Source organism: Jaculus jaculus, chromosome 2 (assembly GCF_020740685.1).
Source record: "Jaculus jaculus isolate mJacJac1 chromosome 2, mJacJac1.mat.Y.cur, whole genome shotgun sequence".
Lineage (NCBI taxonomy): Eukaryota > Metazoa > Chordata > Mammalia > Rodentia > Dipodidae > Jaculus > Jaculus jaculus.
This window is the reverse complement of record NC_059103.1, coordinates 89,911,192-89,935,105: the sequence shown is the minus strand read 5'-3', so window position 1 is coordinate 89,935,105 and position 23,914 is coordinate 89,911,192. Positions and strand designations below refer to the sequence as shown.

The following is a 23,914-nucleotide window of genomic DNA, read 5'->3' as shown; positions in this document are numbered from 1 at the left end:
TGTGCACTTACTTATGATGTCAGCACTCACAATACAGAGGCAGGAGGATTCTAAGTGTGAGGCCAAGATGGGCTACATAGTGTATCTGAACCCAGTCTGTGCAACATAGTCAGACTCTGTCTCAAACAAAATGAAAACCAACCAACCAAGTGGCAAGAAACCCTCCTGAATTTTATGGGGGAAAACAGTCCATGAAAGGTGAGAGATAGAATGTCTCCCTTGGAATGTTTTCTCTTTAATCCTGCCAACTTCATGTTCACTCAGCCCAGATAGGAAAGATCCATTCCAGTGTTCTTGTGCATCTTGAAGCTAACATGTGCTTTTAACAAACCTTATCGTCTTTAAGTACCTAGAATCTACACTAATCCTAAACTGTAAACTCTGTTTTTTTATTATCTCACAAAGTAAAGTGTTGCTTAAAAACATCTCCTTCTTCTAAGACAGTTATGGTGCACCAGGGCCTCCAGCTGCTGCAAATGAACTCCAGGCACATGTCCACCTTGTGCATCTGGCTTACGTGGGCCCTGGGAAATGGAACCTGGGTCTTTTGGCTTTTCAGGAAGGGACCTTAATCGCTAAACTCTCTCCAGCCCTAAAGTCAATATCCTTGTTGCAGTGCCCAGTGTCCTTGCATTAGAATGTTACATGGTGTCCCCTTTGCCTTGTGGTCATTCTCCTACCCTGCCCTCCTGTTGATATGTGAGTGATGTCCAGAACGTGGAGCAGTGCGAACCATGCTGCCTGCTTTGTTGACCTGCTCCTCACTACATCCCGATCATGATTGTTCTAACCGTACTCACATAATGCTCCATTATCTACACCACCACCAACACAATCCCTGCCTCCTGAAATCATTGACAACACTTTATCTTGTCCAGTGTGGTAACGATACCCATTGTTTTTATTAATGTTTTTCTGAAATGTCCAGCATTAATGAGGCACTTTTTTCTTTTTACTCATCATTACTTTATTTAACGCATAATTCCTTTTTTTAAGTGTGTTGTAACATGCATTTTTTTAATTTTTAATTTTTTTATTAATTAGTTTTGTATTCAGCAAATACAGTCAGTTTGGTACTATTATTAGGCTCATCTGTGATCTACCTCCTCCCCTTGGCCCCTCATAGTTGAGGTATATGGGTTGTGCATTGTGGAGTTAGCCCACAGTTATGGATAGGATAAATGTCTCTGCATATCATGACCCAACATGTAGCTCTGACATTCTTTCTGCCCCCTCTTCCACAAAATTTCCCTGACCCATGTTGGGTTCATTTTTGGTCTGCTTCAGTGATGAGGTATTGGGGGCCTCTGGGTCTCTGGATCTCTCATTTGGTAAGACTTGATTTTTCTCTGTGCTGATCTCCTTCACCCTTGTGCTGGTACTCAGTTCACCAGGAAACAGCACACTTGCTTGTTTTGCCAATTTTTCTTAGTTTCATCCATGACCCTTTTGAGGTATGATGGGGTGGCTCTCTTCTTAGGATCTGTATCTATCTGACACAGAGAAGCAGATTCTCCAACAGAGAGCAAGTTAGTACCAGGACAAATGAGATAACGCTTACTTTTTTAAACAGAGATTTTAAAAGGTGTAGGCCCTCTTTTAGCCCATGATTGATGGTAGCTTGATAATGGAGAGTGGGCTTATGTTTGGGTATGGTTCTGACTTGGTTCCCAGCTCCAGCTATGGGTCCCATACCACTGAGGGTATCAGTTAGCTGAATCAAGAGCAGTTGGTTCCCCACCATGGCTGTGTGCCACTATTGCACTTGTGTGGGCATCACAACAGGTTATTTGCTGCTAAGTATGTTAGACCATGAGTTGCTTGGACAGATAATGGTCATTTTCCCCCAGTTGCCCATGTAGCACCTTCTGGCACTAGACGCTCTGACTGTCTGGGGACTGACTCTCTTCCAGCTTCCAGTCATGTCATTCCCTTTTATGTGTTGACCACATAAGGTGTCTTCAGCAGTATGGTCTTTCCAGTAACCTTTGGTGGGTCATCAAGTGCTTGGACAAAAATCGGTTTTTCTTCTAGGAAACCATGTAGTTCTTGCTGATCAAAAGCTCATTGTGGATGATAGCCACATGCTGGTACTGGGAGTTACAGGTCAGTGCCCATTAAGAAAAGGAAGAAAAAGATAACTAATATACAGGAGTTAGAGAGAAGGGAAAGAGAGAGAGGGAAGGAAGGAAGCTGTAGAAGATTAAGGTCAGTTTTCATCATACACTCTCCAATGTCTTGTGGTTCAAGTGTTCCCTCTAAGGACCTGGTGAAGGTTCAGCCATTGGTCTGCCTTTTCGAAAGTAGAATTTTATGGTACCATTGCCGTTTGGGTCCAAATTTGTGCCCCCTCCCTCCCTACCCATCCTATTGTCTAGTCTACGAGATGCTTGCTAGGTATGTAAGGTATCTTCGGTAGATTCAGGCTAGGTGCTGTAGATGAGTGAGACAATGTGGCTTTTTTTTTTTTCTGTGATTGGGTAAGTTCACTGAGAATGATTTGTTCCAGGTTCAATCATTTTTCCTCAAATTTCATTTTTTCTTACTGCTGTATAGAATTCCCTTGTGTAGATATGCCACATCTTAGTTATCCATTCTTCTAGTGATGGATATTTAGGTTGATTCCAACTCTTAGCTATTATAAATTGAGCTGCTACAAACATGGTTGAGCAAATCTCTCTGGCCTGTGGTTTGAAGGTTTGGGGGTAGATGCCCAGTAAGGGAATAACTGGGTCTGTTGGTATCTCTATAGTCAGCTTTTTCAGGAGTCTCCATGTTGCTTTCCAAAGTGGTTATACCATCTTACATTCCCAAAAACAGTGGATGAATGTTCCTACTTCTCTACATCCTTGCCAGCATTTATGTTCATTTGATTTTTTGATGTTTGCTATCCTTGTTGGGGTAAGGTGGAAGTCATAGTTGTTTTAATTTGCATTTCCCTGATGATTAGATATGTTGAACATTTTCTTAAGTGTATGTTTGCCAATTGTATTAACCCTTAATTCTTAAAAGATGCTGTGGTTGACTTGGCTCACATACAATGCATACACAGTTAAAAAGTCCACTGCCAAATTGGTATTATATTGCCATAAAAAGAGTTTTAAGAAATGAGAAGTTAGATTTATATGCTAGTCTTGTTATTAAGGTGTAAGCACCAGGAAGGGAATTTTGGAGGATATTTTATGCAGGGTAACTTTTACATATAGCCAATAAATTGAATTTACTCCAGGATTATAAAAGTAAAAATAGATTTATAATTGCGCACATCACGTGAGCATTCTGTTCTTTCATCCTTTTGACAGAGAGGTTCCTCCTTGTGCCATGAATCTAGGAGTTACTTCACTGAAGAGCCAGATTAGGTCTCTGCTCGCAGCTGAAGTCATGGAGTGGAGTAGTAAGCACTGGACTAGTATGTGTGAGGCACCTTACAAACAAGTTCTCAAAACAAACAAAAAAAGAACATCAAGGCAAAACAAAAAAGCCTTGAATTATAACCTTTGTCCTTGTTGATTTCTATGATATTAACAGTTTCACCATGGTTGTTTTAGATCTGCTAATATATATGGGATATGTAAAATGAGCTTTGTCATTGATATGGACTAGCTTTGGCACTGTGAGATCACATGCAGTATTGAAGGCTGCTGAGCTCACCTCCATCTCCTCCCCCCCGCCCCCACTATAAGTTAAACTACTTTTTCATCTCTGAGGAACAGAATTTGAAAAGGATTTTTCAATTCTTTCTGATTGTAGGCTACATCAAGCAACAGATGAAAAGCTATGGTCTGGAATCTGGAGGCAAATCCCTGAACTATGAAATCTGATAACTAAAATAATAGAATATAGCTTGATTTTAATCTTTAAAAATATATTTCAAGATGAAAATGCTTAATTTCTTTTGACTAGCATAGTAATACTTTCTATATACAAAATTTTTAAAGTTAGTCTTTCTGTCATAGCATTCTGAATTCTTCCAAGCAATCAAATAACTCAGAATTCAGTATCTTCTATTAAGAGGGTTCCCTAGCTCCTCTCAATATTTTTCTCAGTTTTGAAATTTTCATTATCTGTAGGAAATCAAAATTTCTAGAAGCTCTTTGCTAATTAAAAAATACGTCAGCCGGTCATGGAGGCACACACCTTTAATCCCAGCACTTGGTAGTCAGAGGTAGGAGGATCACTGTGAGTTCAAGGCCACTCTGATGCTACACAGTGAATTCCAGGCTAGCCTGGGCTAGAGTGAAAACATACCTTGAAAAAGCAAAAATAAAATAAAATAACTCATACCCACCCTTCCCCACTCTTATCTCTACTTTGACAATTACTGAGGTATTTTGTATCTTGTTGGCATTCTCATTATTGAATATGTTTTGTGTGAAGTTTTCAGACATTTTAACCAGAGTTCTTTATTAAAAATCCTGTTTTAATGTTAAACTATATATTTTATAGTTATTAAAAGTGAAACTATTAATTCTGGATTATTAAGCTTATTATTCTTTTCTGTTTTAAAGCTTATTTATTATTTAAATGTGGAGATACCCCATATGAGGATTATGTTTAAAATATTAAAGTACATATTTCACTCCAAACAATAAAGCTATACAAATACCACTAAAGGATGCTGAAGAAAACACATCAAAACAGGAAATAACCCTGTTTTACTTTTATTGGGCATAATAACTAATGAAGAAACAGTAATGGCTACCAGTTGTCATTGTGTTTCATGTTCTAAACACTCTGTTGAATACTACTAAAATATTATCTTATGTTACCTTCCTACTGATTTATGATGCAAGAATCATTTTCTTGACATTTTAAAATGTGGAGGTCTTCACTTGAGGAACAAGACTTCTGAAAGGGATAAATAAGTTCCAGCAGAGTTGTATAGCATGTGCTAGGAAATGCAGCATAGTTGGTACAATTTCTGTGTTAATAAAAGGACACACCTTTAATCCCAGCACTTAGGAAGCAGAGGTAGGAGGATCCCCATGAATTCGAGGCCACCCTGAGACTACAAGTTCAACCTGAGCTAGAGTGAGACCCTACCTTGAAAAAAACAAACAACAAAAAAAAAAAAAATGAAAGGTTAAAAATAGAAGACTGGTTTCCATTATTGGAAGTGAAACCCAGTGGAGAATTAGGTGTTGATCTGGGTTTGGAGAGAACCTGTATCAGGCACAAATGGGAAAGTAACAGAAATAGACTGTTACAAAGAAAGAGAAAGACACTCTGAGAGTGGGAGTGGAAGTGGGCTATGAAGCTGGGAAAAGGCATATGAACAAGAAAAAAACAGCAATCAGCCATGAACTTTATGACACTTTCTAGTTCATTTACACAGCACCTACCTCTTCCAGCTTTGCATATATATCATGGGCTTTTCTTGCTTATGCCCTGTTTGTTACCTGTAGCTCACTGAAGAAGGGTTTTTCTCTCCACTGCCAATTGGCTTCTCTCATTAATTAACTAGTTTTAAAAGTAACATTAATTGTGTGTTTCTCTCTCTCTAAGTCTCCATTTCCCTGCCAAAGAGGGGGGAAAAGAAAAGACAGGGAAAGAAATGATTGTAGGAAGAAAATGTTAGGAATTACCTGCTAGATAAATGGTGTCCCTCTAATTTTGTTTGTGGTGCTTTGAAGATTTACCAGTATGTTAGAGGTGAGCACATGCATGTTTGTAAGATGGTTGTAGGGAAGAAAAATGAAGGGTGACTGTGGAAAGGGCAAGAAAAGCTTGACCTCTCACAGGCTTATAAGTAAAAATGTCCTGCAATGTATAACCTGGACAAGAAATATAATAAATTAATACTGCTATTCTTAGAAAAGATTCAAACTCCAGTCTAATTGAGTCTGTTGGACAACTTGCACTGGATGTCACTAGTCACAAGTCTTTAATAAGGGCAGGCTCATTAAATGTAAGATGGAGAACTAATTTAGTTTTTATTATGCCATGATGGTACTGTGATTATACTAAATATTCTTTGTAAAGCTTCTGTTGTTGGGCTGGGGATGGTCTCAGGTGGTAGAGTGCTTGCCTAGTATACAGGAAGCCCTGGGTTCAATCTCCAGGACACATCATATAAACTGGGCATAGTGGTATACACCCATAATCTCATGCTTCAGAGATGGACAGGAAAGAAGATCAAAACTTTAAAGTCATCCTTGCCTATGAGGTTAGCCTGAAACACACAGGACCCTGTCTCAATAAATAAATTAATTAATTCACATATGGTAATATAATTTTAAGTTGTGATTATTATCCTGAGGACATGTTTGAGGCTTCACTATGATTACATAGTTAATTGTCATGTATTCATGGTAAACTCTACCTGCCTATGCTCAAAAACATGGACGTCAATCTCCTCTCCCTCATCGTTCACAGAACTGTAAGTTAAACACAGCAAGGAAAGTTATCCATATCATACACATCTTTGGGTTGAGGCTTGCAGTGGTTATCTAATGGTGTCTGGTCTGAGAGTGGCCTCAGGACTCCAACTCTACATTCCACACCCTAAACCAGTGAGCAGAAAGCTTCCATTCACTTTTGGTGACTTCTCAAAATCTAGATCTCCCTGAAGCCCCATCAAGATTATATTTGAGAAATCATGCTATGTCAAATTCATTATATAACTTATAATCACAGTTAATGTTTTATACTTTCATTAAGGGTACCGATTTTCAAGATACAAAAGCAGGAACATGTAAGTCATTTTGCCACTATAATTTCCCATCATATTCCTCCTGGAAAAAATTAAAAACAATGTGACATTCCCAACCGTAGTGGTTAAATGCTTTCTCTGTGAAGACAGTCCTTTCATGTTCTTTCTCAGATGCATAAAACTGTACTGTCTCTTTTATTCAGTATCTTCCTATTAGCTAAGTTGACTTACCACAGTAAGGAGTCATTATCAGTCAAAATCATAGCCAAAAACAGATGCATACTCAAATTTAGTAATTTGATTAGAGTTTTGAAAGTCAGTTTATGACACTGTATTGGGTAGGTAGGTACATGAAACAGTGTACAGGGGCTAGAAATCAAAGGTCCATTATCAGCTTAGGACCTGAAAGGTGAGAAGGGACAAATAAAAGTTTCACAAAACATCAAGGGAGAGTTTTATCTGGAGACAGTCCCTGGCAGGAACATTACCCTTTGCAAGACATATAGCCTGATTCAGAAGCTCCTCCAGTGTCCCTTCACTGTCCTGTTGCCTTTTCCACTGGTCATACCCAGCCTGGAGCCAGAGGGCAAGGTAGTTCATAGAAGCAACTAGAGAGATTGATCATACAGGACACAGCGCTTAGTTGAGAAAAGAGGAGTAATGGAGTGTGCATATAGTGGGGCAAATGGGCAAGATCTAACTTAGAAATGCCAGGGGAACAATGTTGAAACTCAGAAGAGATGTTTTTGTTAGACAAAGCATCATCTGGAAAGATGGTCTTGGACAGAGAAACAGAATACAAGTAGAGTTCGGGAGAAGTCAGCATTTCAGAAATCTTAACTCTTTTCTCTGCTTCCTGTTCTCCAGTGGCTGCCAGGCTGCCCATCTTCTCTGCTTTTTTTTTTTTTTTTTTTCCCTTTGGGACAATCTTGATTTTTATTTTCATTTAAGTCTCAAATCACCATATTGTATGTTCAGCACTTTATTTCTTTCTGTGATTTTTGCCTCATATTTTGTCTGTTTCCCACTCATTCTTCTTTTTGGCCACCCTACCCTAAGCAGAAATATAATAGGAAAGACAGAAAGCATATGGGGATTGGCAACCAGAAGCCCTCTCCAAATTATTAACTCACAAGACTTTATAAACAACATATCATTCAGTTGTGTCATACAGTCCATCACACTATTTAATTGTATTTATTCATTGTAAATTTCATCATTGGGAAATAATTACATAATTTCTAAGGCTGAAAATGTGTTATACAAGTTAATCGAATGTGAAAGAACTTAGGGCATCACAGGACATTTTAGAAAAAAAATATATGAAAATTACAGTTCATAAGGAAATGTACATAGAAAAATGAGATGAAGAATTTTTAGATATGCGCTGTGTCAGGATAACCAAAGTGAAATAGTATAATTTAGTAGAGTCACCAGTTGTGGTTCCATGTGACCAAAGCTGTAGAGTTCAACAAAGGCAACCAGGTGCCTCACCATCTTCTTGGATCTGCAAACAGCTAGAAATCCACTTCCACTGATGGCACTCCACCTGTGGGGCTCTCTTGCTCTCTCTTGGTCACTGCTTTGTCTCTATTTCTCTAAATAAAAATCTCTTTTCATCTGTTTTCTCTTTTACCCATCTTCTTTTCTATCATATAGCCATGCCATTCCACTATGTTTTTATAGAGGCATTAGAATTGAGTTTTAGGCATCCTCTTTTGAACGAAAACAAATATAAACTTCATTTAAAACTAGAAGGTGAACTCAGGCCTGCTTCTGTAATTGTTTTGCCAGGACGGGTTAACTCCACTGCACTGTGCTGCACGCAGCGGGCATGACCAAGTGGTGGAACTTCTCCTGGAACGTGGTGCTCCTTTGCTGGCAAGAACTAAGGTGAGCCATGAGTGAGACTGGCTCCCAGAGCGCTGTAAGTCACTGTTGTGAATCTCTCCCCTTAACACTGAAACGTCAGCCCAGCGTTTTCTCCTACTTCAGTATGTGTATGCTAGGAAAAAGAAATATGTGTCAAACTTCTAAAATATCAAAATGAACCATTATATATACTAGTGAGGGCAGAGTAGATGTCCTCGGTTCTTTTTATATTTTACCTTTCTACTGTTTTCATAGATGAAAACTTGACTACCCACATTATATGAAAGTAAGAATATCATATTTTATGTTCATATAAATAAGACTTACATTCTTGAGTTTAGATTTTATGATTCTCTAAGATAACTAAAATATATATGAAATTATCATTTAAAGTAATGCCATTAACATTCTAGTGATAAATCTTTTAGCTTACTCAACTTTCTCTTGGGTAATACTTGTAAAAAAATAATTATATAACAGTGGTTTTGGTCAATTACCTTTGGGATTAATAGAGCATATATGGAAAGCATAAATGAAGACTAGTAATGTCAAAAGAGCCATTAAATAATTGTACTTTGTTGTATAATACAGCTAATGTTTTTCAGCTCATTTAATAAATATGTTCAAACAGAAAAACCATTTTCCATGTGAATAAAAACCACATGGAAAATTAATTTTTCAGGGAATTGTTCTTTATCATTAAAGTTTATTACTATATGTTTGCTCTCACTTAGCCTTTGGGTTATCAGAAACATCATGATACATAAGTTGATATTAATCACTCAGAGGCATCTACTAGACATTTTGGTCTGGTCTGTCAGCCTTCCTTAATTGGTAGTTCTGTATTTTATACTGATTTCCAGGAGGAAGGTTCCTATGGTGCTGCATACCTTACTCTTTGGTTTTGTGTAGTTCCCCTCCTCACCTTCCCTGACCCCAATTCCCCTACCCTACCACCCAGATATTCTTTCCTTGTACTGGTCTGTCTGAAAACTCCCCTTCTCATTACTCCCTGGTTCCTCTTCTCTGGTCTTCTTGTAGTTATGCACCCATACTTCTAATGCTTGTTCCCTTTTACACTTTTCTTGATGTCCAGTTTAGGAGCCACATGTAACATTTGTCTTTCTTAGTCTGCCACTTTGCTGAAAGAGTTTATCATATTTTGAAGATTTCTTTTGGTGGAGTCTTGTGAGTCACTTATGTATAAAATCAGGTCATTTGCAAATAGGGCTAGTTTGACTTCTTCCTTTCCAATTTGTATTCCTTCTATTTCTTTCTCTTGTCTTATTGGTTGGGCTAGGATTTCTAGTACTATGTTGAAGAGCAGGGGGGAGAGTGGGTATGCCTGATTTGTTCACTATCTTAATGGGAAATCTAGATTTTTCTTGCTTAGTATGATTTGGGCCTTAGGTGGTTTATATTTAGCCTTTATTTTATTGAAATATGGTCCTTTCAGTACTAGTTTCCCCAGCATTTTAATCATGAAGTGATGCTGTGTTTTGTCAAAGGCGTTCTGTGCATCTATTCATTACCATTCAGTTCTAGAGGCTCTTGACTTGTATCACTAGGTCAGTTTTGGTTAAGTGAGAAGTGTGAGGAATTTGTTTGCCTGCTTGCTTGGGTTGTGTGATCTAGGGTCTGAGCAGGATCCACCTTGTCTGTGTCACCTCCAGGTGGGTCAGGGTGTGGCCCTAGTCCGCATGGTGGGTCAGGGTGTGGCCCTAGTCCGCATGGTGGGTCAGGGTGTGGCCCTAGTCCGCATGGTGGGTCAGGGTGTGGCCCTAGTCTGCATGGCTTACTTGTTGTCCAGGCAGTGCTCTATTCTCCCAGTATTATTTAGGACTGAGGACTTTGGATTGTGATCCACACTGGGGTCCTGTGTGGCACAGGACTGATGCCCTTGGCCTGATAGGCAGGTTGCTCTGAACTGAGGCAGTGTGGATGCTTTATGTTAACAGCTACCACTAGCAGCACAGGATAGCACACTTACCCAACGATGATTTCAAGGCTTGCCTTGCAGCTGGCCCTTGCTGAACACACAGCCCCAAGAATATGTGGGTGCTTGGGCTGCAGCCACAGCCTTGGTAGTTTGGAGAAGTTGATGGGTCCTCCTGTAGTGCTGGCCAAACACATCAGTGACCAGCATTTCCTCACTTACCCAGGACCTGGCCCCAAACACATTGGTGATTCCCACCTGCCAGTTACTTTTATTAATTGACAATTTAATTGAAATCATTTGGAACAAAGCAAGCTACACATTTAAAATATATACAATGAGCTCAGTCATAAAAGATGTGTTCAACCAGCCATGAAAATGTGCTTCAAAGCAAATATATGAAGAGAAATAAATTGTCTTCATTATATTCATTCTCATATCTATATTGTGCATGTGATTAAATGCAACATTTTAAAACTGAGTTTTGCTATGGTAATTATGGAAAGCTCTGCTGAAGAAATAGATTGCAATTTAAATAAAACCGTTACTTCAAATAAAATGAATATGAAGTTGTGACATATATGCTTTTCAAAAAAAATTAGCAAATAAACTTGCTTACAGAATTTACCTATATTGGTCATATCACTAAGAAAGATCATGGCTTACCTAATTGGGAGTTTTTAAATGGTCTTCCTGTCAAATCAGGTGTCATTAAGATATAAGATCCAGCATAGCATGTTCGTGACTCTGTGATTATATTCATTCATTCATGTGCCTGGCTATCATGTATTTGGATGATACAATGTGCCAGCTTTGTTCTGGTTAGTAAGGAACTATCAAGGGGAAAGATACACAAAATATATGTTTAAAAAGGCTGGCTTCAGGTTCACGATCATAGACCTCAAGTCTGCCCATAAGCTACCTAACATAACATTGCAGTTTAAAATTTAAAATCTTGCTCCCTGCTACCTAAGTGAGCTATACTTTTTCTTTAAATTTCTTAGATACCTGCCTTTTTATTTATTTCCCACAATAGTAAAAAAACAAAAAAGAACCTGAAGCAATTAAAACAGAATTTCCATAGACTCTCAACTTCATAGCTATTCAGTTACATGAATAAGAGCCCATGGAGTCTATGTTCTTTCCTATTACTGGCATCTGGTGTAGCCTCTTATTACTTGCTTTTCAAAAGACTTTCCTAGAACAAAACAATTGTATTCCTCTGTTTTTCCTTTTGTTTTCCAGCTTCTACTTAGACTCCTTTACTGTTTCCTTTTTGTCTCTCGGGTCTTATAATGTTAGAAATTCCAGAAATCAGTCTGTTTCTTTCTTCTGAGTCTGTACTCACTTCCACTGAGTTCTCATGTTCATCTTGCAAGGGTTTATGAGCTTATAATACACAAGTGTGTGTTTCTAGGATTCCATAGGTTCATGTTGGTTCACCAACTGCTTGGATATGTCCTGTTCCATTTGAATTCAGAATCATGCTCCTGATATTTTCCCTACACCTAAATGTAATCCTCACCTCTCTTTCCTCCACTCTTGGTCCTCTCATTCTTTCCACTTCTCAGATTGACTGCTTCACATCAGACTGGATTCTTTTCTTTATCATTTTCCACATTCTGTCACCAAATCCTGCCAGCTCTTCCTTTTAATTGTGTCATTAAGTCAGAAACAGATGAAGAGCCAAATTACCTCTGCTGTACTCCAGGTCATCATCTCACCTGGGTGGCTGTAAGAAGTCTGGCCTTCCTTCTTTTCCCCATAGCCCAGACTGTTCTTAACACAGCACCCAGGGCAATCCTGCTGCCCTAGCTCTTTCAACCATGCCTCAACTCTCTCTGAATGGAAGCCAAAGCTTCACAAGTTCTCTAATGTCTCTGAATTTCTTTCCTTATTCACCCTTCTAATTCACTTACATTAAGCCACATCCTCCTCCTTATTGACTTGATATCACGTGTGTATGGTCCCAACACAGCATGCTTGCACTCATTTTTCTTCTATCTTACATACTCTTTTCCCAAATCAGCAGGGCCAGGTCTTTCATCATTTTAAAATTCACCTTTCCAGTCAGGTTACATATGGCCACCTTATCAGTATGGTGTTTGCAACACACACTCCCTTGTATAGTCTGTGCTTTAGGTTTCTCCTTAGCATTGATGACCTTCTTCACTACAGATTTCAATGTTTAGTTTTGAATTGTATGTCTGTCTCCCAGACTATCATTGTCAATCTCCCCACTTCAAGGTAACATTGATGGAGAAGGGATTCCTTGTCTATTATACACTCTGCTATGACCCCTGTACTGGAATAGTAATTGATTAGATATGTATTCATTAAATAAATGTAAAATGCAGAAAGGATGAAATAGTGAATATTTTATTTCCCATATAGTTGTCAAGTGGATAAGGTGGCATCGAGGAATGATAATTTCAGATGAATATTATAGACAGAACACTGTCAATGTCGAAATTTGTTCTGCAATTTGCTATTGTCTTTCACGCTAATGGACAGATACTTCCTTAACAACCTGCTCTCTTTATTTTCTGAAGTTTGTTTTATGGATTTTAGGAGATGAAAATAATTTTGAATGCATTTTATTTCAGAATCAAAGAAAATAGTTATTTAAGTCATTTGAACTCTACCACCCATAAACAAGTACAATTATGATTTTAATGTGTTTGGTTTTAGCTTTTTCTCATTTTTAAAATCACCTTCCATGTTGAGAATAGTGCATTTTTCTGGCATGTTACCCAAAGGCAGTTTCTTCCTCTTTGAATATAATGTTTCCAAACTAGTTATCTTGGTAATAGAGCATTTTTATAATAATGATTAGCCAAAAGCAGTAGTGTAGATTCTTGAATAGACTAGTTTTTCTAGTTTTACTTATTTTCTTGAAGTGTATGTTTCTTTTTTTAAAGAAAGGATATTACCTGGACTAATAATGAACAGCCCCGTACTCCACGGTTCTATTTCCACCTTTCAGTTCCTTCATCACTGAGGCTGAATCTGTTTGGACCGTGTCCATAGTCACAGATGCTAACTATCCTCACATGTAAGAGTAGTGAGGTCCACATGGGCTTCATAATTTTCTAGTTCTTATCTATCTCTTTCATTCCAGTTTAAATTAAGGTTTATGATATTATTGGAGAAAGGAATCACAGAATTGCTTGGCAAAATTTTCTCATCCCCTGGCTCAACCATTTGCCCTTCTATATCCACTTACCCATCTATGTATAGGTAAAGAAATTTAGGCAGAAAGATAATTGAATGTAGACTGATGTGCATAGATTTGGGTACAAATAATTCATGCATCAGCAATAATTTACCTTTATATATTTAATATTGCCCTTATAAATTTTTAAAACATATTTATTTATTTCCTTTAGAAAGGACAGAGACAAAGAGAGTGAGTATGAATGTGCCAGGGCCTCTAGCCACTGCAAACAAACTCCAGATGCATGCACTACTTTTGTCGGTCTGACTTTATGTAGGTACTAGGGAATTGAACCTAGACCATCAGTCTTTGCAGCCAAGCACCTTTTAATGGCTGAGCCATCTCTCCATTTCTATGCTGTTTTAATTTTAAATCAAGCTGAACTGCCACAAATATATTGGCTCATGAAAAATATGTTAATATGTCTTTTGCTAGAGAATAGTATGATTATAAAATGAGATGGTCTTTCCTTTTTATATCTAACATAATCTGCTGTATATTACAGCAAGTGTCTCTCCAGCCCGATCTGCTATATTTTGAGACATCCATTCCCTTTTGTCAATACATGCGTTTGCTGGGCTCCTGAACATTAAGTAATTAAAAAAATGTGGGATTGATTGTCCTTTATTTTGATGCGCAGAATGGGCTATCTCCACTTCACATGGCTGCACAGGGGGACCACGTGGAATGCGTGAAGCACCTGTTACGTCACAAGGCACCTGTCGATGACGTCACCTTGGATTACCTGACGGCCCTTCATGTTGCTGCACACTGTGGCCACTATCGTGTAACCAAGCTCCTTCTGGACAAGAGAGCCAACCCAAATGCCAGAGCCCTGGTAAACCTGGCCCAGTCCACATTAACTGAATACAGATCATAAAATCAAACCCACATTGGCCAATGGTGCCTAAACCAGTGATGCATCGTTACAGATACATAGTTAATGCTGCCAAGCTTGTCACCTCCCACAAGCTGCCTGCCTACTTCATGCTGTCATAGTTTTCTATGAAGTCACTGTGAGCAAGGATAGATTTAAAAGAACTTCAATAAAGTGCTATGTCTGAAACCAGTGAGTTGCAAACAGATAATACGAGATCCTGAGTGATGAGCAATTTTAAGTGAACATAAAAGTAGCAAAATGAATTACAAAACACATCCTACATACTTCTAGATACTAGATAGAATCAGAATACAGGCACGAAAGGTTAAAATTTATTAATCTCTTTTGAACAAAAAAGATTTTAAGATGGTGAATACATTTGTTTATGTGATAGTCTAAAATAGAAGCTTGTGAGGAGTTGGCTTAGAGATTTTTTTTCCTGACCTGACTATTCAACCACAGGCTAATTAAAAAGTGATGCCTGGTGTATTATCGCTTCGGGAAGCATTTTATAGAAACAATTCCAGGACTGCACAGAGGAAATAATAAAAGTCTATCCCTGAAGTGGCTTTATGTCTCCCACGGTCTAATATGGAGTAAACCTTCCTTGCTTCACTTATATTCTAACAATTAGTCATTAAACAGGTACTAATTTATGCCACTTGCTTTCTAATTCTCAAACTAAGAACAAATTCTTTTTTCTACAGGTTTACATGGTTTATGTCAATTAAAGTTCTCCTTTGCCAGCATATAAGGGTCTACCATTAAAATCAGCAAATATTCAACATTTTATGTTAAAATTTCTACTGGAATCAATGTATTAATCATTTACTTTGAAAAGGATATACTTTGAGGGTTATGTACAACAATGTGAAGACATCAGTTTTTCTCATGGGGAATTGAAAATACGAGTTTGTAATTGGATAGTGATCAATAAACATAAAATATCAAAAGTTACTAACTGCATGTAGTTTAAGCACTACATGTACCTGTGGCTACTTCCCTGTGGATTATTATGTAGTTTGTAAATAGGAATGTGACTCAACAAATTAGTTGTGTTTATCACTCCATTATGAACAAAATGAGAAGTCATTAACTTAAGTAAGGCCATATGCTTTCCCGAGAACTACTAGCATATAAAAATGCCAATTAATCCTCAGTCCCCAATGGGGCATTCAAAACTGTTAGTTGGCAGTGAAACTATAACTCAATAGAGGATCATTGTTCAAATAAAAAGATAACTAATATAATACATGATTTAGCATGAGGATAGTTAAGTTTTTATAGATTTCCTTCAGTTCCTGACTCTTAGCCTAGTTTACAAAGTTACAAAGTGCTTTATGAAACTTACTACCTTTGTTTGTCTTCTAGAGGCATCACCTTAATGTTATCCCAGAGATTTTTCTTAAATAGTAGTATAATCATTTCTTTAAAAAATAAAATATATCTTGGCACTTAGGGTTATTTTTGTTTGTTTGTTTGTTTTGAGGTAGGGTCTCACTCTAGCTCAGGCTGCCCTGGAATTCACTATGTAGTCCCAGAGTGGCCTCGAACTCACGGTGATCCTCCTACTTCTGCCTCCCAAGTGCTGGGATGAAAGGCATGTGCCGCCACTCCTAGCTATAGTTATTTCTTTATCAAGTAAAATGCATATGATTTGTATACATGTCAGGAAAACTATCAGTATAAAATACCACTTCTCAATATTATCATAATGATTTCTGATAATTTGAAGCATTCTCTAAGAAAATAATAACACATCTGAAATACTTATGATAACAAGCCATCATAGTCTTAGCTTTTTGAAGACAGATGAGTAATTCTTATGCTCTGATGACTTGGCCCTACATCATAAAAATATGTTTATCTTCACTACTACATCTTCCACTTCATCACTTGAACAATGGTGTAGCCTAAAACATCTTAAAACTTCTGAAACATAATTAATTATCCTATTCTTTCTTCTCTGAAGAGCATGCCCATATATTTTTCACTTGTATTACTTCTGTGAGTACACAGAATTAGACATTCCATCCCACAGTAGCAAATTCAGTGCCCATAGAAATACACTACCATTTTTATTTCCAAATTTCAACACCTATATGGTTTGAAGTATATTGTTGACATTATGTGACAATGTAACATTATTGCCTGCAATGTGCCAGCATGGAGTTGCGTGAGAATCATTTCTGCATGTTTTCAACTAACTTGATTGTCTTTTGCACAGAATGGTTTTACTCCACTGCACATTGCCTGCAAGAAAAACCGCATCAAAGTCATGGAACTGCTGGTGAAATATGGGGCTTCAATCCAAGCTATAACAGAGGTAGAAAAGTGTTTCAGCTTCTCACCAAACATTCCTTCTCTGATGCCTTCCTCCTCTTTCTCTCATCCATCTTCTGTCCTCTTCACTCATGTTTTATTTATCTGAAGAAGCCCCAAAGCCTCAGCGTGCAGAGGAGTAAAACTGCTGTCGCTTTGTTTCGCAGTCTGGCCTCACACCAATACATGTGGCTGCCTTCATGGGCCACTTGAACATTGTCCTCCTTCTGCTGCAGAACGGAGCCTCTCCAGATGTCACTAACATTGTGAGTATGGCTTGGGTCAGAATAACCACAGGGAGAAAGAATGAGAGGAGCAGAGAGCATCTCTCCGTGTGCATACCGAAGTGTGTGTGTGTGTGTGTGTGTGTGTGTGTGTGTGTGTGTGTGTGCATGTGTGTGTCTGCTCAAAGTGAGGAGCTGAGCTCTGAGAAGGGCTTTCAAAGTCACATACTGGAAAGAATGCTACAACACCGCTGAAAACAACCTCAGTGGTTTTCATGTGTTAGGAAACAAAATGGATGCTGTCGACGGAGACAGTTTAAGAGTCCTGGTCCAGACTTACATCTAAATGCATTTATTAACAAAATCTCTCTCTGTCAGACATGGTGGCAGACACCTCTAATCCCAGCCTTCAGAAGGCATAGGTAGGAGGATTCCTATGAGTCTGAGGCCATCCTGAGGTTACATAGTGAATTCTAGGTCAGTCTGAGCTAAAGTAAGACCCTACCCTGGAAAAAATTTTTTTAAAAATTCTATGTGAGACTTTCTCTGAAGCTGAGTGTGGTGATTCATGTCTACAATCCCAGAACTTGGGAAGTTGAGGCAAGAAAGTTTTGAATCTGAGGCCAGTCTAGGCTATATAGTAACACCATGTCTCAAATACTCAGTCAATGAATAAACTAACCAATCAATCAGTCAAACCAGCAAGCACCTCTAAATGTGATGAATGACTGGGTATATAAATAATCTTCAGAGATCACCTTAGTTTGTGTAAATGAATTGAATTCCATAATCAATCCCAACAAAAGATTAACCAGAGATAGATCAGTTGTAGGGATTATTTTATTTGATATCAAATACCTTCCTTAAATACATGGATTTTTCATTTCTTATTGATTTTTAAATTATTTATTTATGTATTTATTTGTGAGAAAGTGAGAGGAAAAGGCAGGGAGAGAAAGAGAGAGAGATGGAGAGAGAATATGGGTGCACTTGCCACTGCAAAGGAGCACTAGACACATGCACCACATCATGCATGTGGCTTTACATGTGTACTGGAGAATCAAACCTCAGTCCTTGGACTTTTCAGGCAAGTGCCTTAACCATGGAGCCATCTCTCCAGCCCCTAATTTTGATTTGATGTAATCTGATTCATGGAGTAGAAATTTTTCATCTCTATATTTTGAGATGAATGTTGATTTCCAGGCACCTTTCTTTCTGTCAATAGAAAATATATGTCTCAGAATTCTATGTAATGTAATAGGATTATTTTATATTATTTTTTTAGGTAGTATATTTACTTGTAATTTCTATTTCACATGTAATTTCACATGGGCTCTGTCCTATTAAGCTTTCTCGTCTTTATTTCATGGCAAATTCATGATGTGAATTTTCTCTGTAGAACAGTATCTCCCTATACATATGCAGACAGTAGCAGCTACAAGGGCCACTGAAAGATTAAAATGAAAAAGCATGTATAACAGAAATAATTGCCCCCAAATAAATGCAGTGGTTATTTTTAAAATGATTGTTCTTCCAGAAGAAATTGACTGTTGTGCTGATTTTAGAAATTCCATTTAAATTGTGAAACAGAATATCCAATTTCATTTTTACCTGTATTCTATCCTACATTGTCATCTATATATGTTTTGCACCTTTTCCATACTCAAATCTCTTATACATAGACAAAATTCACCAGAAATTAAGTTTGATTTTAAATATTGTCCAATACATTGTTATTTCAAAGTGAGAGCACAAAACCTTTGAAGAATTTAAAATTCATATTTGTTTCCTTAATGACAGTATATTGTCCTCAAGGCAGTATTACAAGACATTTCTTAATCACTAACACAACAGTTATTTCCTAATGGAGCCATGTGAGTTTAACTTTTTAGAATTTTTGAAGAACTCATCATCTTGTTGCTTTTTAAAGAAATGACCCCTCCACCCCTTTTAAAAAACTGAACCTGAACAGATTTATATATAGGCCAGTAACTAAACTTGCCCCCTCTTTCCTTGTTTCCCCCTCTATCTTTCTTTTTTCTTTTTCTTCTTCTGTATTTACATTCTAATACCAACAGGACATAGAAGCAACAGTGATGCTGAGTTAAATTATATTGTCATATGACAACATAACATGGACAATTATATTCTATAGGGTGCTCGAATGAAATCTATTTTATAAAACGTTTTTTCAAAATTTTTAGAGAACAAACCCTTTATATTATATATTTAAATGTTTCTTGCTTGATCAACTCCATTTCTTTTTAATGATGGTATACTTGTAGTGTGCCCCTTCTCCTGTGGGGTAAAGAGATAGACTATAGGTTTTATTAAAACAATAAATATATTCACATCCTTCCAAGTTTTTAAAGAATGCCAAGTATGACAGTTGCTGTGTTAAAATGCAGCTCTGTGTTGCCAACCATCCTTGAAGTTCTACATTTTGTACTGTGCTTATTTGTTCAATACTTTCTGTTTTTCTTCAGCCCCCTCAAAAGAAATACTCGAGAATCTCTGGTCAACTAATCCCTTCTCGACATAATTTCTAGTTATTTTTTGTTTGCTCATTTTATTTTTAGAAGCTGTAGTCAAGAAAGAGAAGATACCACAGAATTGCCAGATAAAATACAAGGCTCCCTGCTTCATTTCAATTCCAGATAAACAATTAATTCCTTTCTTTTTTTTTTTTTTTTTTTTTTTACTATCACTGTATTCTGTGAGACAGCTGAATCATGGTTAATGAATGTTTTTTTGTTGGGAATCAAAGTCTCCTGGACACCTGTATTTTGTATATGCTAGCCATGGCAATGCTTTACAAAGAGAAAGTCAGCTTTCACTAGTAGTATGGTGACTGTGAACCTGTGTGCTCTCAGAATACGCGGACATAGCTACTGATCCAAACCTCTGCCAGTTGATTAAGAAACTGCGTGGACCCTGACTGCCTGCTTGCTGTGACAGAGCTGGTCATTTCCTCACCCAGAGCACCCTGCCCTTGGCGCCTTTGTGTGTTGCTGAAGTCATGTTGCATTTTTGAATGCAATGCTGTCTGTTGTGCCTTAATGCTTTCCAACCTGATGCAGCTGATGTGGAAGTCGATGTAGCTGTCTGCTGAGCCACTGTTAGCTGAGAAAGAGGGGCATGAAACGTAGCACCTGCTTTGGACTTGAACATCCCCATTCTCTTGCCAGTCATTTTGTGTCTAAAAATTCACTCCAAGTGTGAAATGTACCAATAACTCAATCCTATGCAGAAACATATTTTTCTGACAAGCTCCCTTCCCAGAAAACTCACAACCCACACCATGGACCTGTCATTTACAATACCCCCATAATCCACAGTATTTGTTACCAGCCACGGGAATAGCAAGACAAAACACCCAGAGAGCTATTGATAACAGCACATTGTGGAGTTTCCTCTTCTTCCTAGAGTAGATCAATGCATTCATGGTTATGTTTCCACTTTATGTTATGTTTAACATTTTCCCCAACACCTAATGTTAAGCTTAAGATAATGAAAATCAATTTCAAAGGTAGTATGCTTTACAAACAAGGAATGGAAGTTACGGAGTAAAACAATATGTGTTGGCCTTTATTTTCTCATATTTTTGTTTAAAAAGTGGCAATACAAATATGAAAATGGAAGGGAAGTTTATAATATATGCCACTTCCTTCAGAGTCACTAAATGAGAAATAAACAAGACCATTGCTATACAGAGACTAGGTGTGAGTATATGTGTAACTTTTCTTTAAATATTGAGTTTAATAGGTTGGGATTATAACAATCTCATCAATTCAGTTGTGTAGAAACCAGAGGTTAACTTAGTTTAGGTATAAAATAAAAGTTTTTAAAATATTAAGATGAGTATTGGAAATATTTTAAAAACTTCTTATTGGTAAAGTGTGGCTTATAAAATAAACATGTTAACTCACCACTGAGTAGAAATATCTAGGACATTTTTAACTTAGCTCCTCATAAGGAAATTTATTCTTGCCTTTATTTCTACCAAAATTAGTATAATTGCTAACTTCTTATCAGAGCTAGAAGTAAAGATCTATGAATTGTGCTTTTTAAAAAGTAATTACAAGCTCTCCATCGCATTTATATAGAGACAGAATGTGAATGTTATATAAAACAAGCTAAATATCATGGCTGCATTTTTATGCATCTGAAAAGTAAAGACATATATCACTTCTTGAATAAATGATATGTCATTTTATGAAACAACATGTTTTGATACATCTACTTTTAAAAGTCAAAATTTGCTATCTTAAAGTATGGCTACTATACCCTAAGTGAATCACCAACAAAGAGAAGCTCAGAATCCATCTCTGACTTAATACTTCAGAAACAAATAACTTGACAGTAATTTCTCATAACTTCAGAACGACCAGGAATCTGAGTGGTGGGAAAATGAACTGTGAGCTGTATACCACTATTAGATTTAAGGATATTTTTGTGCAAGGAGTCAGAAGACATCATTCATGGGATTTTTTTTTCTTTCAGGAATACTCTATTACCACAGCCTAATTCAAAATAAACTTAGTTTATTTGGAATGTCTATTTATGTGGTAGAAATCAGCCTTGTGTTCCAGAATAGTTGTGATGAGTCAATCTGTAATATCTTTACTACAGTTCTGTGTTCTAAGTATGAAATTATTTAAATGAATCCTTGCCCTCTTTGGTGATACCAGACTTCCTACTGGGAATATTTTCTTGCCTCTAACCGTATTTTTACCATTTTCTGATGAGTGTGTCAGACCTTGGTGTGGCACAGATACCCGAGGACTGATGCGATTCTCAGTGCTGCTGACCACAACAGATGAAACTCTTAACAGCTACTTCATTGATCTCTCAGTACCTGCTCAATCATTGTCTGTAATCAAATATGCTTACTAACATAAATAGGTCACCTTCTGGAAAAATAAGGTTTCTTATATGAGTAGCCATTTTCTAGGCTCATAACAAAAAGACTAATCAGATGGTGAATGAAAGTTTATTGCACAAGTGAGGTTTGGATTCTGAAGTCATTTATATGCAGTACAAGTGATATGATTTATATAGGGTACAAGTGATATGATGTTTTACAATGTGTTAACATTTAGCACCTAAAGTTTCTCATTGAATGAGATCAGTGACAGATTTTAGATACATAAGACAGTTTCATTACACCAACCCATGCAAATTGCACTAGACTGATTGTGAAGTTAAAACACAGGATATTCCAAATACTTGGGTAAGTCCATTAGTTGCTCATGGACTATAAATTAAAATAAACATGAGTTTTGCTCTTATAATGATGGAGAGAACAGAAGACTATACTTTCCTGAACCAAACAATGATGGCCTTTCATAGATTTCTTAAATCTTTCAATATACTGCTGAATTTCACAAAAGGTACATCTTTATTCTATACTATACAAAGCAGTGGGTTCATGTATTATTGAACATTCTTTGTTTCCTGGCAGCGAGGAGAGACAGCACTTCACATGGCGGCCCGGGCTGGGCAGGTGGAAGTGGTCCGATGCCTTCTGAGAAACGGTGCCCTAGTGGACGCCAGAGCCAGGGTAGGTGCTGCTGCCGCAGGACTCATTGCTTGGAGTGCCTGAGTTTTCTCTTCAAGATGGGGTGTGATTATTCCTTTCCTTGGTTTGGAAATACCATAGGGTCTTTGTGTATTTGTTAGTTAAACAATATGATGAATACCCAAGTAAACAACTAAAAATGACAAAAGATTTATTTTCGTTCCCTGTGTAGGTGACTTCAGACCATGGTTGGATGGCTATATATTTTGGACTGAAAATGAGGCAGAATGTTATGGCAGAAGAAGTTAGTAGAGATTCTCACAGACTAGTCAAAAATGTTTTTCCCCTTCCAAATTCTTGATAAACTCCTTAGAACTCAGTTCTGCTTGAGCCTTTCTTCTACTGAACCCCAGTAGGGAAGCTTATTTTGGAATGGAAGCATTTGACTCATTAAAATACAAGTGTTTTCAGGCATATATCTTCACTTTTACATACTTATCATTAAAATATGAGATTTGGACTCAGAAACTTTAAAAATCCTTTTCAGACTTTCTTGACATCATTTTCTGATGAGTTCATGATGAGATCTCCATTCAGAACTCAGTGATACACAGGCAGCCTTGACATAACTTCCATTGTTTTGTTGTGATCGGTGTTTCTGCTCATTGCACAAGCAGTGTAGTTTATATTCTTTAGTAATCATTATAGGTATGTCAAAGTTTTATATACTTAGGAATTCTGTTATTCAGTAGTGTTCTTTGGCATGACATTTGTCTGTTTACTTTTAAGGTTGCATGCCACTTCACTACATAAAAACTAGTTCTCTTTTGTGGCTTGAGGCTGTAGCTCAGTGACAGGGTATTTGCCTAGCATGCTCAAAACCCTGAGTTTGTGCCCCCAAAATAGAAAAGATATAGTACAATTGGAAACCAACCCACTCTGAGTGTCATAAAATTCACTATTTATACAAGAAATTATTCTAATGTCCCTGATAGGTTTGTTTTAATCCACATTTAATAATAATTTCCCATTTATCTCCCAAAGTGAAATCTGTTAACTTTTTAGTATCCTATTTTGAGTAGAAATTTACTAATTTCTATGTATGTATGACAATTTTTATATATTGATTTATAGTTATAGCTATATACATTTTGAACAATCTGAAACTCCTTCCTTAGAAACATGTCTAGCTATAGTTTCTTTTTGAATATTATAACATTCACTTATCTGTATTTTTATTTATTTAATATGGAGATTCCATCCATTCTACTTGATTTTGCTTTTGACTTC

General features: G+C 37.2%; 1 protein-coding gene across 31 annotated transcripts in view; it reads left to right on the top strand.

The window, feature by feature from the left end:
• Ank2 (ankyrin 2) overlaps positions 1-23,914 on the top strand; it is a 710,882-nt gene that overhangs the window by 578,546 nt on the left and 108,422 nt on the right. For all 31 annotated transcript variants that reach the window (XM_045144485.1, XM_045144488.1, XM_045144489.1 and 28 more), the window contains 5 exons: positions 8,447-8,545; positions 14,318-14,515; positions 16,785-16,883; positions 17,047-17,145; positions 22,568-22,666. In XM_045144485.1, coding sequence (XP_045000420.1) covers positions 8,447-8,545; positions 14,318-14,515; positions 16,785-16,883; positions 17,047-17,145; positions 22,568-22,666 — 594 coding nt within the window. The remainder of the gene's footprint in view (positions 1-8,446; positions 8,546-14,317; positions 14,516-16,784; positions 16,884-17,046; positions 17,146-22,567; positions 22,667-23,914) is intronic.